The sequence below is a fragment of the Alexandromys fortis genome, unplaced genomic scaffold (assembly GCF_014885135.2).
Source record: "Alexandromys fortis isolate MF-2015 unplaced genomic scaffold, M_Fortis_MF-2015_v1.1 scaffold_12, whole genome shotgun sequence".
NCBI classification, from domain to species: Eukaryota; Metazoa; Chordata; class Mammalia; order Rodentia; family Cricetidae; genus Alexandromys; species Alexandromys fortis.
This window is the reverse complement of record NW_026067937.1, coordinates 5,086,121-5,100,613: the sequence shown is the minus strand read 5'-3', so window position 1 is coordinate 5,100,613 and position 14,493 is coordinate 5,086,121. Positions and strand designations below refer to the sequence as shown.

The window sequence follows — 14,493 nt, the reverse complement described above, 5'->3', positions numbered from 1 at the left end:
AACAAGGCACACAGAGTTGATATTTGTAGATGACCAGCTTACTTCTTATTTGTGCAAGGTATTACAGAAGACTAATCAGGAAAATCAGAAGTAGTACAAAGGCACATAAGATACCAAAAACAACTACCCCCTTGTTGGGTCAAAGTTTATAACCCACATGACATAGCAACCTCTGGCCATAAACTGCATCTCCATCTATTCAGTAACTGACGAAGGACCACCCCTGCTGCCAGTACCGCCGCCCTGTATTTGCTCCCACTGTGTTAGCAATGATGGCGTTATAGAGGACAAAGAAATATCTCAGCATTCATGCTGAAATGTAAGTAACTTACTCCCCAGTTTATGAACTTGGAACTCAAATGATGAATTCAAAGGCATTTTCATATTCACAATGAAACTTTTTGCTGTTTTGAACCTTATTAAGCATGAGCTAGCCTCTGAGACTACAGTACTTAGGCTAGCATTACACTAATCTTGACATTGTAGATCTCTGTCAATAGCTGCATGGAAATTATTTTTGTCTTCAGTTTCTTCCACAAACAGCACTAACACTAAGGTAACATTACTCATAGCACAGACATAGAAAAAACTCATGGCAGCTATGTAAATACATGTGAATCTTAATCAGTCAGAAAAATGGCCTGACCTCCTAATTTCTATAATGTCTTTATTAAATTACTTCTCCAGGACTAGCGATGGCTCAGCAGGCAAAGGCATTTGTCACCAAGTCTGATGACCTGGGTTCAATCTCAGGGACCCACATGGTAGACAGAAAAGACCAGAGTCCCACAGTTGTCCTTAGACTTTACATATGCACCACAGCATGTGCACACACAACTAAAAATGTAAAGAAATTACCTTTCTCAATCACTGAAAAGCTCCAAGAATATATAAAAACTACTTTCAAACAACATTTTTAAACATTTAAAGACTTGCAATTATAATCTTATTTGTATGGCATTCTTTCCTATCTTCTATTAATAATAAAACAATAACCAGATGTCTATAGCATGGAACTAGTAGATTTCTATTGTCCCTGAAGCAATTTTATACCTGGGTTTTTCACATCTTTTTAAAACTTCAAACCTAAATAGACCTTACTGATTTCCTTATTTAACCAAAGCAGTCTCTCATCACATACTCTTATCAAATGTCACTTAGCAGAAACTCAGCAATTGTTAAACAGTTAAAAAGCAGTTGTTTCCTACCTGTAGTACCGAGATTGTAGATACGTTGAACAAACAGTCTTTGATACATGGCTGGCCGACCCAAAGTCTATCACTTTAACCCTGTATGGCTGTCGAACAGGATCCACCAACATAATATTCTCTGGTTTGAGGTCAGCATGAATTAAACCAAGACTTTTTAACTTCTTCAGTGCAGTGGCCACTTGCTGAAGAACGGGTCGGATCACCTTCAGGGGTAGGGGGCTGAATTTATTCTGCTTCAGAAAGTCGTACAGGTTTTGTTCCAGCATCTCAAAGACCAGGCAGGTATGGTTGCGGTGCTGGAAGCACTCGTAGGCCCGCACGAAGTTGTACTCATCAGCATTCTCAGTACTGAGTCTTGCTAATATGCTCACTTCTATCTGCCCTTGGCGAGCGTAAGAAGGGTGGTTCTTCAAAATTTTGATTGCTACAATTTCATTTGTCCCTCTCTTCCAGCATTTAACAACCTGGCCAAAAGTGCCACGACCAAGAAAATCAAGGACTTCATATGTGTTTTTCATGGAGCATAAGACTTCATGCTGTACTAACTGATAATCGCCTTCTCCGCTGGTACAGTTCTGTTTCGATCCTGTCGTCGTCGTCACAACTGTCACTGGATTTCCCATGTTGGTTTGCAACATTGCAGGAAGTATGGACAGCTCATCGACAATCTGCATTGCGCCGCTGTGATTATCCAACTCCTCACTCTTGCGCTTCAATCCACATCGCTGGGGACCTTCTAGGAAATGTAACCTGTTTCTCCAGACCACGGTCCGAGGTGTCTCCACTCCAGCTTGCTGCGCTTGAGCTATGACCTTTGTAGCACTGGCAGTGTCTTTGACAACAACGGCTCCTGCCTGCAATGAAAAGCTGTGTCCTCGAGGTTTAGTAAATGGTATCTTTGTCTGAAAAGCACTACCCTTCGTGGAAGGATGAGAGTTTCCAAAGTTTCTACCATTCACATAGGTCTGTGGATAGTTTCTCTCCTGGAAAACACAACTGCTTGGCTCTACTTTGAGTTTCTTCACACTACAAAAGGCACTTGACTGAGTTTGATAAACATATGGTGGGTAGACCAAGACTTGTGAGGCCATACCTGCAGAAAGAAGAAGAAAATGTTAATCAAAAAAATAGGTTTTCCTCAACTTTAAGCTGTAAAAAAAAAAAAAAAAAAAAAAAAAAAAAAAAAAAAAAAAAAAAAAAAAAAAAAAAAAAAANAAAAAACCTTTTAGGATCAAATTCACAATTGCTAAAATAATAGTAATTTAAAATTTCATTAAGATTTTTCCCTTGGGAGGAGATGAGATCTTCAGTATCTCCACATTAGTTCTCGAGACCTCAGCTAGTGGGGGAAATACTTTCTGAACAGCTACGCTGACCAACATACACAGTAGAAACTGCGCCAAACATTTTCTCACAAAAGAAACAGTACAACCCCTTAAACAAGTGGTGCAGGTGTGGCAAAAACAAAATACTCTCTCAACAAAATATGACTTATGAGCCATCAGCTAGGAGGCAGTTCAGGGTTAGGAGCACTTGCTGCAAAGAATGAGGACAGGAGTTCAGAGCCCCATACCCATGGAAAGTTGGGTGTGGTCCCATGCATGGCCATAATTCCAGTATTGAGAACAGAGACACGAGGACGTGGGGCTTGCAGGCATCCAGTCTTGCTAAAAAATGGGAGCTCCGGGGCTAGCCTCAAAGGAACAGGTAGAGGGTGGCAGGAGATACCTGGCATAGCCTCTGGACTCTACATGCTCACTCTTACACATGCATACACTTCACACACTCATTGAACCGGCCAACACAGTTTACAATCAGGTAGAAACGGCTATGTGTGCTTTAGTATATACATACATACAAGGATTAAAAGGGCCATCCTTTTCATGAACAGCTCTGACCCTATATTCTACTTGCCAAATACAATAGCCTTTCATCTTAAAGAACACTACAAAGACAACTTAATGGCTTTCTATCCAGTTTCTTTCATGTTGCCTAAATTCCCAGACACTACCTAGATTTCTATGGATTTTGGTCTGACCTTATCTAACAGTCATGGAGTGCACAATGACTCTGTAAATAGTATCTGTCTCCAGTACAACACAGATACAAAAGGGGATTTAACATGTTACTGGCACAGCTGACTTTCTCCCTTATGACCTGAGAATTCATGTAATATACAATCCAGCAACTGCTAATCCATGTATACAAACTTAAGACACACACACAACAAATCCTCAGTACCACAGCTTAAAACACATTAATTAAAACTATTTAACCTACCCCAACTATTTAGTCTATCACACAACATGTAAAACAAGTGAAAATTACCATCTGACAAAACTTTAACATCCATGTTCTTTCCTTGCACACAAAGTCCCACTTGTTCTCTTTAGTTATATCCTTCTTTGTATCTACCCTGAGCACACTGCAAACTCCTTTAGGATCTGACCAAAATAATTCAGTACTATCCTGCTTGTGTACCACAAACCTTCCTTCCAAGAAGAGCTAGGCATTCAGAGATTCAGAACACCCCCACACACTCTTCTCCTTTAGACTCACTGTATTGTAACTGTCAGTATATACATGTCTTCCACACTAGATCTGAATCAAACCGTCTAGAATGTAAAATTCATGTTCAATAAATTTCGGGTGATTCTATTAACTTCAAAATATTTTAGTGGGCTAAAGAGATGACTCATTGAGTAAGACCATTTATTTGAGCACAAGCATGAGAACCTGAGATCAATCCAAACACTCATGTAAAAAGCTAATAGATAGAATGGCTAGCCAGCCAATCTAGCTGACTCTGCAAGCCCCAAGTGTTTAATGAGACCCTGTGTCAAGGAGTAGGAAGATACTTACATCCTCCTCTCACCTACACATGCACACAATCACGAGTACACACCCATACATGCATATGTACATATGCTACACAAAAATTAACTTTATTCAACCCAATTTTCTCTGGACTGTATTAACTGTGTCACCTCCTATTTCAACGTATCATAACTATCAATTGTTTATCTCAGAAATAATGGATTGCATCACAGTATGCAATAGCCACAATATTAAAGATAACAAAGCTAAAAGAATTTTAGAAAGAGCTACCTATGGGAGAATAATTATGCAAATGTTTAATAATGTTTTATAATATTTGGCTTAGTGATGTTGATATCTTTCCAATTTGCTGTTAAGATCATTAAATACCAGTGAGTAAAGGCATTTGCTGCACAAGGCTAGCAACCTTAGCTCAATCCCCAGAACTTATCCGAGCTATATGGAGATAACTAGCTTCACAAAATTGCCTTCTGACCCCCAAGAGAGTCATGGTATGCATGAGAGCACGCACACATGCATGCACACACACACATACATACACACACACACACACACACACATACATACACACACACACCATGCATGCACCCACATAATAAAATTTAAAACAAGAAAGAAAACCAAGCTCAGAGGGACCAAGTAATTGACTTAAGGTCTCAAAACTACGATGTAAAGAAAAAGAAGTAAATACATCACAACTGAAATAAAACTTCCAAAAGTTTCTTGTGTTCCACCTACCAGATTCCTAAGTTCCTCGTATAAAGTCAGAGCAAACTTCACAGTCAGATGAAGACTTGATATTCAGTAAGTAGAAAATACTGTAACTGAAACTCTAGGATTTAAACCTAAGGAGGTTTATCTGCTTCCTTAAAATGTTCCCAGCACCTGTCCTATATTCCAAAGCTGTGCCAATTCACCACAATTTAAGGCAGAGACTCACGGTGCCAGTGTGCAGGCATGGAGTTTCCAATTTCAATCAGGATGGCAACAAACTCAGAGAGATTCGCATGCTTCTGGTTCCCTGGTGCTGGGATCAAATGCCCAGCTAAATTAATGAATCAATACCACACTGAAAAATCTTTCTAGACATATCAAACTCATATATTATGCATTTTTGTAAGGCTGCCCAATCGTAGCACCAATGATAACTCTCCTATGATACGTCTAATTTTCAAAATACCTATGTAATTCTTACCCATAAATCCAAAATCAAATATAAAAATCACTTAATACCAATTGCTGTACACACAACTAACCACCATGGAGTCCAAAACACTGCTTTTGCACAGTACTATGCCTTATTATTTTTCACTGTAATAGGAACCATGTTGCATTCTGGAGCTATATTATTCATGTCTTTTGCCGCTTGTTCTTATCAGCAGACTAAGAAATAGGTTTTGAAATACTAACCTCTTTGATAGTGGGGGCTGCCTAAAACTATTACTTAGGAGTATAGTAAAGGCTCCTGATGGAGAAGCCATTAAACTTTTATTTCTCAGGCTTATTTGCTTCAGATTCTTTTTGCTTGTAGCTGAGGCTAGCCTAAAACCCACAGCAATCCTCCTGCCTTAGTCCCAAGAAAAGAATTGCAGGTGTGTACAACCACACCCAGAGCTCTCATTTCAGGTACTTTGTTTTAAATGTTTACAGTCTCTCAAAATTTGTTTATTAAAACCCTTCCTACCCACCAAGAATCTGGAAGGCTGAGGCAGAGAGATTGACATAAGGTCAAGAAAAGCCTGGGCCATAGAGGGAGACCCTAAATCAAAAATACAATAGAAGGGGCGTTGGTAGCTGATTAGGACATGAGGGCTCCCTTTCATAAACAGAGCTTCTTCAGGGAGCTTCTTTGCCCCTTACCATGTGAGATCACAGCTAGAAGCTATCTTTGGAGCAGAGAGCAAGCCTTCAACAAACCCCACATCTGCTTGTACCATTATCTTGGGACTTTGCAGCCTACAAAACAATGAGCAATAAATCTTTGTTCTTTACAGAATTTTGTGGTAGCAGACTAAATGGACAAGGACATGCATTTTACTCTTCTAACCCTATAGTAAACTTGAAATCCTAACTGAACCCTACTGTCTGTAACAACCCACCAGTAATATATGCAACATGAACATCCACAGACACATGTCTGACCATTGACATGCTCTCCTGGTTTCTTCTTATGCATAATACTGGGTCTACTGAAGAAAAAAAAAAAAAAGCAGGATCCAAGACAGAAATACTTTGTTAACATATTCAATTCTTTCAGCTAATAAGAAATTTCTGAAATATTTTCTGCCAAACTTAACTATGCCTTCTGTGTAACAGGGCTAATTAAGTAACAAATGAAATGTAAGAGTCAATAGTTTCTCAGAGCCCCTCATTCAATTTCCTTCCACCTGTCCAAACCTTCATTTTTGAAACCTCTTCCCTCTTGAAAACCAGTTTTTTATCTATGTCTATATAGATAGATATTATATACTATATAAAGCTTACAATTTTAACCATTTTAAGTTACTATTTGGTGGCATTACATATATCCCCAATGCTGTATAATCACACCTCCGTCCTAACACAGCCCTCTTTTGCAACTGAAAGTAGGACTCACGACTCTAGCAACCATCAATAATTTTCTGTTCTATGAATTTCACTTCAAAATATACCTCATAAATGGTCTCATATTTGCCTTTTTATGACTTAGAATAATGTCAAAGTTCATCCATGTTATAACATGCAACTGGATTTTCTTTCTTTGTAAAATTAATTGGTATTTCATGTGTGTGTATATATAACATTTTATTCATCCATCCATGGATGGACACTAGAGTTGCTTCTACTTTTGATGTTATTTTACTGCTGTTTGTTATGTGTACCAAGCTGGCCTTCAACTAAGGGCCTACTCCTGCCCCTTCATTGTGCTGGGATTAAAGGCTTGCATCTTTCATCTTAATAGCCTATCAACTCCACTCAGGAAGCACAAATAGACAAATAGTCTTGTGAGTTCAAGACCAGTCTGGTCCAGGACAGCCAGAGCTAGAGAAAGAGAGAGAGAGAGAGAGAGAGAGAGAGAGAGAGAGAGAGAGAGAGAGAGAGAGAGAGAGAGATATCACCCATCAACTCTTTCAAATACATTAAAAATAAGTAGATTCAGCAATCAAGAAGCAGAGACAGGTGGATGGATCTCTTCTGAGTTTGAGGTCAGTGTGGTCTACAGAGGTAGTTCTAGGACAGCCAAGATGACACAGGGAAACTCTCAAAAAGGGGGGGAGGGGCTGGAACAGGAAATTAAACATGTAATTAAAAGATGCCATGTGAGGTAAATGTATGTTGGGTGATAAAACTTTTCCCAGGGAAATGCTATACACCCCAGATAGAAATCCGTGACAAACCAAAGAACAGATTCCAACAAAGCCCAACTTGGTGAACCAGGAGTTTTAGTGGAGTTATAGGAATATTGGTGAGAGGCTGCTTACAGGAGCAAAAATAGCTCAAAGGCAGCAACATCCCTGAAACCCACCCAACATAAAAGACAACTCACAAAACCGGAAACCTGGAGCACACAGCACATCCTGCAGACAGCTCCATAGGCTGGAAAGTGTCCTTTTCAGGTGCCTCGTCTGGCCTACACCTCTCCCAGACAACTGCGCTGCTCTAAACCTCTCCCGGACAACTCCGCTGGTTCCTGTCTCTTACAGGCAGCTGGTTTGGTCTGAGTCGTCTTTGTGGCTCAACTCCTCTCGTCTGAGAGGAACTCTCAGTTTTTATTGCTTACTCTGTCAGAAAACGCCTAGAATCTGGTCAGTTTCATAGTCTTCCTGAACTATTTCAAGTTGTTTGCCTCCTGTTTAAGGAGCTTCCTGGAGGATGGAAATGTTTCAGTCTCAGAGGAACGTGTCACACAAAAATACACCAATGTACAAATTAATCCCAGAACTCAGAACAAAATCAGGCACCTCTCCTCACTGTATCCGCCTTCTACTGCTACAAATAATGTCGCCGGTGCATGACTTCACAAGTATCTCTTTTGCGTATACACTGTGAAGTAGAATTACAGGGTAACAAGGTTATTTCCTTTTTTACTTTTTTAAGTCAGTAAGTGTTCAATTGCAATTCAACCATTTCTTATGCTGATTTCTGCAAGGTCTCATCAGCACTTTGCTTAGACCCGCCGTCCTAACAGGTGTGAAGTGAATGCTCTCTGCTCATCAGCACTCCTACACTAACGCTTATAGTAACTTGACGTCATTGGGAGCTTGACAAATAATCTGTGCATTCACTGGAGTTACTGATGAAAACTTTAAAATACTACACCTCGCAATAAGTTCTAGGCAGACTCATATAGTAAGTGTGATGGAGGAAGGTCATTGAGCAATAAAGAAACTGCTTGGCTGGCCCTGATAGGTTAAGGCATAGGTGGGAGGAGTAAACAGAATAGAATTCTGGGCAGAAGAGGAAGTGAGGTCAGACTCTGCTCTGCTCCTGGAGAGACCCGACAGCTCTGCTCTCTGGAGCAGAGAGGCCATGCTCAGCTCTCCCGGGTAGACCCGACAGCTCTGCTCTGTGGAGCAGAGACACCAGGCTCCACTCTCCCAGGCAGCTCCAGAGACACCAGGCTCCGCTCTCCCAGGCAGCTCCGACCCAGGATGGACGGAGGCTAGAATCTTCCCGGTAAGCGCACCTTGGGGTACTTACACACATCATTAGAAATGGGCTAGTCCAGGTGCGAGAATTAGCCTGTAAGGGCTAGAGTTCATGGGCCAAGCAGTGTTTAAATGAATACAGTTTGTGTGTTATTTCGGGCATGAGCTAGCAGGCGGCCGGGGTGCTGGGGACGCAGCCCCGCCGCTCTTATTTCAACATAAGTGAGCACCAGCAAATTACTACTGAGCTTCCCCATCCCCGGTGCCTTTGAGTCATGTACTGAAAAACAAAGAGATGATTTTTTTTTTTTAATACACAGGGTTTTGCTGTGTAGCCTTGGCTTGTCCTGGAACTCGCTCTGAATACAAAGTTGGCCTCAAACTCACAGAGATCCACCTGCTTCTGTCTCCCGAGTGCTGGGATTTAAAAGTGTGCACCATGACTGCCCAGATCATTATATTAATTTTGAAACCACACTTAGTGTGATAGCACATTCATGTAGCATTTGGAGTTCAATTCTAACCTTGGCTATATAAAGATTCAAGGCCAGCCTGAGTTACATGTCACAAAAAATATTTTTTTTAATACAGACAGGCCTATAATCTAGGCATGTGAGAGGCTGAGGCAAGATCACAAGTTTAAAATGCCCAAATGGGCAACTTAATGAGACACTATCTCAAAATTCAGCATAGGCACATGTGTGTGCATGTCTGCTGAGGACTGAATGGCTGGGGACACAGCAAGTGCTTGCAACCTGAGTTTGACTCCCAGAAGTCACATTTTAAAAGCAGACAAGTGCACATGTTTGTAACCCCAGCACTGGGGAGGTGGAGAGTGGCAGATCCATGGAGCCCGCTGCCAAACCAGACCAGAGTTTAGAATTTAAGGAAAATAAATAAATAAAAGCTGTCTCAACAGCAGTAGACATCAGTGAGATCCCTCAACAGATAAAAACACTTGCTATCCAAGCTGGTCTACCTGAGTTCGAACCCAGAATCCACAAGAAAGTCACAAAATGGTGGCACACTTCCAGCATTTGGAAGGCAGAGGCAGATCTCTAGAGTTCAAGGCCAGCCTGGTCTACAGAGTGAGTTCCAGGACAGCCAGGGCTGTACAGGGAAATCTTGTCTCAAAAATCAAAAGCAGAAACAGAATCCACAAAAAGGTAGAAAGAAAATCGACTCCACAAAGTTGTCCTCTGCCTCCCATGTTCAGGCATCATGGCACGCATATGCCTACACATCACACACACGCGCGCGCACACACATAAACACGCACTAGCAGGCAAGCATATTACCTACCATGTGAAAGGCCTTAAGTCAAATCTCCAGTACCACAAAAAGAAAAAACTAAAGAAGACCACCACACAGACATACACACCAAAAACCAAACATATTTTTAAAATAAATTTAAACCAGGTGTGGTTAAGTAAACCTTTAATCCCAGAATTCAGAAGACACTGAGTCTGAGGCTAGCCTGATCTACATAGTGAATTCTAGGACAGCCAAGGCTATACAGAGAGATTAAAAAAAGAAGAAAAGAAAGAAAAGAAGAAAGAAAACATGATCAGTAGTGCAAATGTCTAAAATACTAAAATGAATGAGTTAAAGAATGAAAAGAGGACCTTTTTAAGAAGATTTAAGAAATATTTAGCTAGGTATCATGTTCATGCCACCTATAAGTCCAGCACATGGGGAGGTAAAGCGGGAACACCGCTATGAGTTCAGGGCTAGCCTGGGATAGATAAGAAAATAATGTCCCAAAAGGGGATAGGGAGACACGAAAATAGTTCAGGGCACTAACATATTACCCCATAATAAACAAGGCTTAAAACATTAAAAAATTAAATATGAAGCCTGTACTTCATAGCTGTCTTTAAAGCTAGTAATACAACACAGGTGCCTTGAGGAAACTTACCACAGGGATATTTTTTGCTCCACAGGAAATAAACTCAGATAAAAAATGGCTCATTCTCCCCAGTGATCCTATGATTCTGTTCCTTTTCGGAACTCACCAATGAACTCTTTCAAATACATTAAAATAAGTAGATGTGGGTTCACTGATACTTTCAAAATTAACTCACTGTCTCTAAAGGAAAAGAGGATGCAATGGGAAGGAAATTAAGCAGCCCATTACAGTTGCCTAAGGCAGTAAATGTTCCAATAACCTTTAACCTGATGCCTGCCAGTAGATGATCACCTTAGGTGAGAACAGCCTGGCTAGGGTGTAGCGCATACAGCAAGCACAGGCTAGGAGTCTAAAGCCAGCCTGGCCTACCCTGTCTCAAAAACAAAACAAAACAAAAACAACAACAATAAAAACAACCTGACTATATATTATTATATTTCTAAAATAAAGGTTTTTAAAAAGTCATTATTTAGGCTAAAGTTCACAGTGCTGCTGCATAACCTAATTGTATTTTATTTTTTGGTTTTGTTTTGTTTCCTTTGGTTTTTTTTTAAATATTTATTTATTTATTATGTATACAATATTCTGTGTGTCCTTTGGTTTTTTGAGAAAGGGTTTCTTGGTAGCTTTCCAGCCTGTCCTGGAACTCGCTCTGTAGACCAGGCTGGCCTCAAACTCACTTGGATCAACCTGCCTCTGCCTCCCAAGTGCTGGGATTAAAGGCGTGCGCCACCACAGTCCGACTATAACCTAATTTTCAATTTAACTTTTCAAATGGTAATGAAGTTAGCGCTCTATGACAGTTACATTTCATTCACCACTATCAATGTCTTATCTACAACCATGGGTATCAAATGTTTTAAGATTAGCCCAATTCTACTACCACCTCACTTATCCAAGGCAAGAAGGCTTGGCCTACAGTTAATATGTGTAGTTTAAAATTTTTATCATTTGAGAGCCAGCAAGATGGCTGAGTGGGAGAAGGCACTAGCCACCAAGTCTGATGACCAGGGTTCAACTCCCAGGACCCACATGGAAAGAGAGAACTAGATGCCCTCTGACTTTCATAAGCATGCCCCACCACACACACACACTTAACAAATGTTACAAAAAATATTATAAGCTGGACATGATGGCAAACACCTTTAGTCTCAGCACTCTAGAAATGGAAGCAGGCAAATCTATGATTTGAAGCAAGCAAGGTCTACACAGCAAGATCCAGGCTAGCCAAGGCTATATCATGAGACCTGTCTCAAAAATGGACAAAAATAAAAAAGTTCTAGCATTTCAAAGATAAGCTTTCATTTATGACAATAAAACCTATAGAAACTGCTACTGCTTCTGATATCAGTATTCTGCAGAAGAAATTTAATTTGTAAATTTATAATTTTGTATACTGTTTTCAAATAATCAAGTTAGCCCCCCCCCCAAAAAAAAAATGGTGTGACTGCACATGCCCATAATCTCAGCCTTTAGAGAACCAGGAGTTCAAGGTCATCTTCTGCTACGCAGTCAGTCAGAGGCCAGGCTGGGCTATAGTAGACAGGCAGATTTAAAATGGAAAGTTACTTGCTGCCACGAGCTGCTTTGTGTCTTCTACAGACAGAACTGAACAACTGTTTCAGCTCAGTGTTATCCTTCTCACCTACACCATCCAAAAGAAAAAGAAAAGACAAAACAAAATAAGGACGTTAGCAAGTTAGAAAGAGCATGTCGTTATTTTTGGTTAGCTTGGTTTGGGGTTTGAGGTAGCTCAGAGGACACTGTCCTCTCTGTTTTGGGTTTTGAGACAGAATCTCACCACGTAGCTCAGGATGGCTTATACCACATTAAGAGGAAGTTCTTCATGAAGGGAAGAGAAACAATCTAGCTGTCTCCAGTTAATGATTCCCCATACCAAAATCCCAGAATGAACGCTGTGCCTTAGCTGAGACTTTCATAATGCTGCATTTGCCCTTCGCTGCATCTCACACCAAAAAAAGCACAGAATTCCTACAAGAGGAATACCTTACAACAGGACTCACATATTTTAAATATTCCCTCCTTTCTACTCCAACGACTAAAGACCAAAAGAAACCTGAGGTTCTAAATGTCTCAACGCTTCGGGTGTACATAAGTGCCCACACAGACTTAGATTTTTACCCCTTTCAGTTTAAAGTATGTGCTACAATTTTAATAAATTAATCATCAACCTTTAAACCTTTAAAAGAAAACCAAAGATATAAAAAGTATATATTATGAAAGTGGACTTTACTCGGTTGGGTGTGGTGGTACATCTTATAAGCCCTGGTACTCTCCAGGTGAGAGCAGGACAGAGTTAATGTCATCCTTGGCTATCACACTAGCTCCATCCAAGCTAGCCTAGGCGGGTGTGAAGTCTTTGTATATGTGCTGCTTTTATTGGTTAATGAATAAAGAAGCTGTTTTGGCCTGTGATAGGGCAGAATAGAGCTTGGCAGGGCAAACTGAATGGTGGAAGAAAGAAGTTGGGAGAAGCCATGTAGCCGCTGTCGGGGACAGACAGGTAAACCACAACCACGTGGCAATACACAGATTAATAGAAATGGGTTAACCAAAGATAAAAGAGCTAGCTAGCAACACGCTTAAGTGATTGGCCAAGCAGTCCATAATTTAAATAATATAATTTCTGTGTAATTATTTTGTGGTCTGGGTAGCCAGGAACAAACAAGCAGTCTCCACCAACACTAGGCTATATGAAAAATATATAAAACATACAAATGCAATCCCCATCAAAATCCCATCAAAATTCTTCACAGATCTGGAGAAGACAATAATCAACTTCATATGGAAAAGCAAAGAACCCAGGATAGCCAAAACAATCCTGTACAATAAAAAAACTTCTAGAGGCATCACAATCCCTGACTTCAAACCCTACTACAGAGCTACAGTACTGAAAACAGCCTGGTATTGGCATAAGAACAGACAGGAGGACTCATGGAACCGAATAGAAGACCCAGATATTAATCCACACTCCTTTGAACAGCTGATTTTTGACAAAGAAGCATCAAATATCAAAGGGAAAAAGAAAGCATATTTAACAAATGGTGCTGGCATAACTGGATATCAACATGTAGAAGAATGAAAACAGACTCATATCTATCACCATGTATAAAATTCAAGTCCAAATGGGTCAAAGACCTCAACATAAAGCCAACCAAACTGAACCTTACAGAAGAGAAAGTGGGAAATACACTTGAACTCATTGGCACAGGAAACCACTTCCTAAATATAACCCCAGTAGCACAGACACTGAGAGAAACAATTAATAAATGGGACCTCTTGAAACCAAAAAGCTTCTGTAAAGCAAAGGACACAGTCCACAAGACAAAACAACAGCCTACAGAATGGGAAAAGATCTTCACTAACTCCACAAAGAACTCAAGAAATTAGTCATCAAAAGAACATATAACCCAATTTAAAAAAAAAAAAATGGAGTACAGAACTAAACAGAGAACTCTCAACAGAGGAATCTAAAATGCCTGAAAGACACTTAAGGAAATGCTCAACATCCTTAGTCATCAGACAAATGCAAATCAAAACAACTCTGAGATTCCATCTTACACCTGTAAGAATGGCCAAGATCAAAAACACTGATGACAACTTAACGCTGGAGAGGTTGTGGGGTAAAGAAAACACTTCTGCATTGCTGGTGGGAATGCAAGCTGGTACAGCCGCTTTGGATGTCAGTGTGGTGATTTCTCAGAAAATTAGGAAACAACCTTCCTCAGGGACCAGTAATACCATTTTGGGGTATATATCCAAAGGATGCTCAATTGTGCCACAAGGACATATGCTCAACTATGTTCATAGCAGCTTTGTTTGTCATAGCCAAAATCTGGAAACAACCTAAATGCCCCTCGACTGAAGAATGGATAAGGAAAATGGT

General features: G+C 40.3%; 1 protein-coding gene across 11 annotated transcripts in view; it reads right to left on the bottom strand.

The window, feature by feature from the left end:
• Hipk3 (homeodomain interacting protein kinase 3) overlaps positions 1-14,493 on the bottom strand; it is a 108,995-nt gene that overhangs the window by 70,215 nt on the left and 24,287 nt on the right. For 10 of the 11 annotated variants that reach the window (XM_050146931.1, XM_050146929.1, XM_050146926.1 and 7 more), the window contains one exon: positions 1,209-2,304. In XM_050146931.1, the coding sequence (XP_050002888.1) occupies positions 1,209-2,302 (1,094 nt within the window). In that variant the 5' untranslated portion in view covers positions 2,303-2,304. Of the gene's footprint in view, positions 1-1,208; positions 2,305-4,787; positions 5,806-14,493 lie in introns of those variants that run through there. The other variant, XM_050146928.1, reaches the window with a different exon arrangement.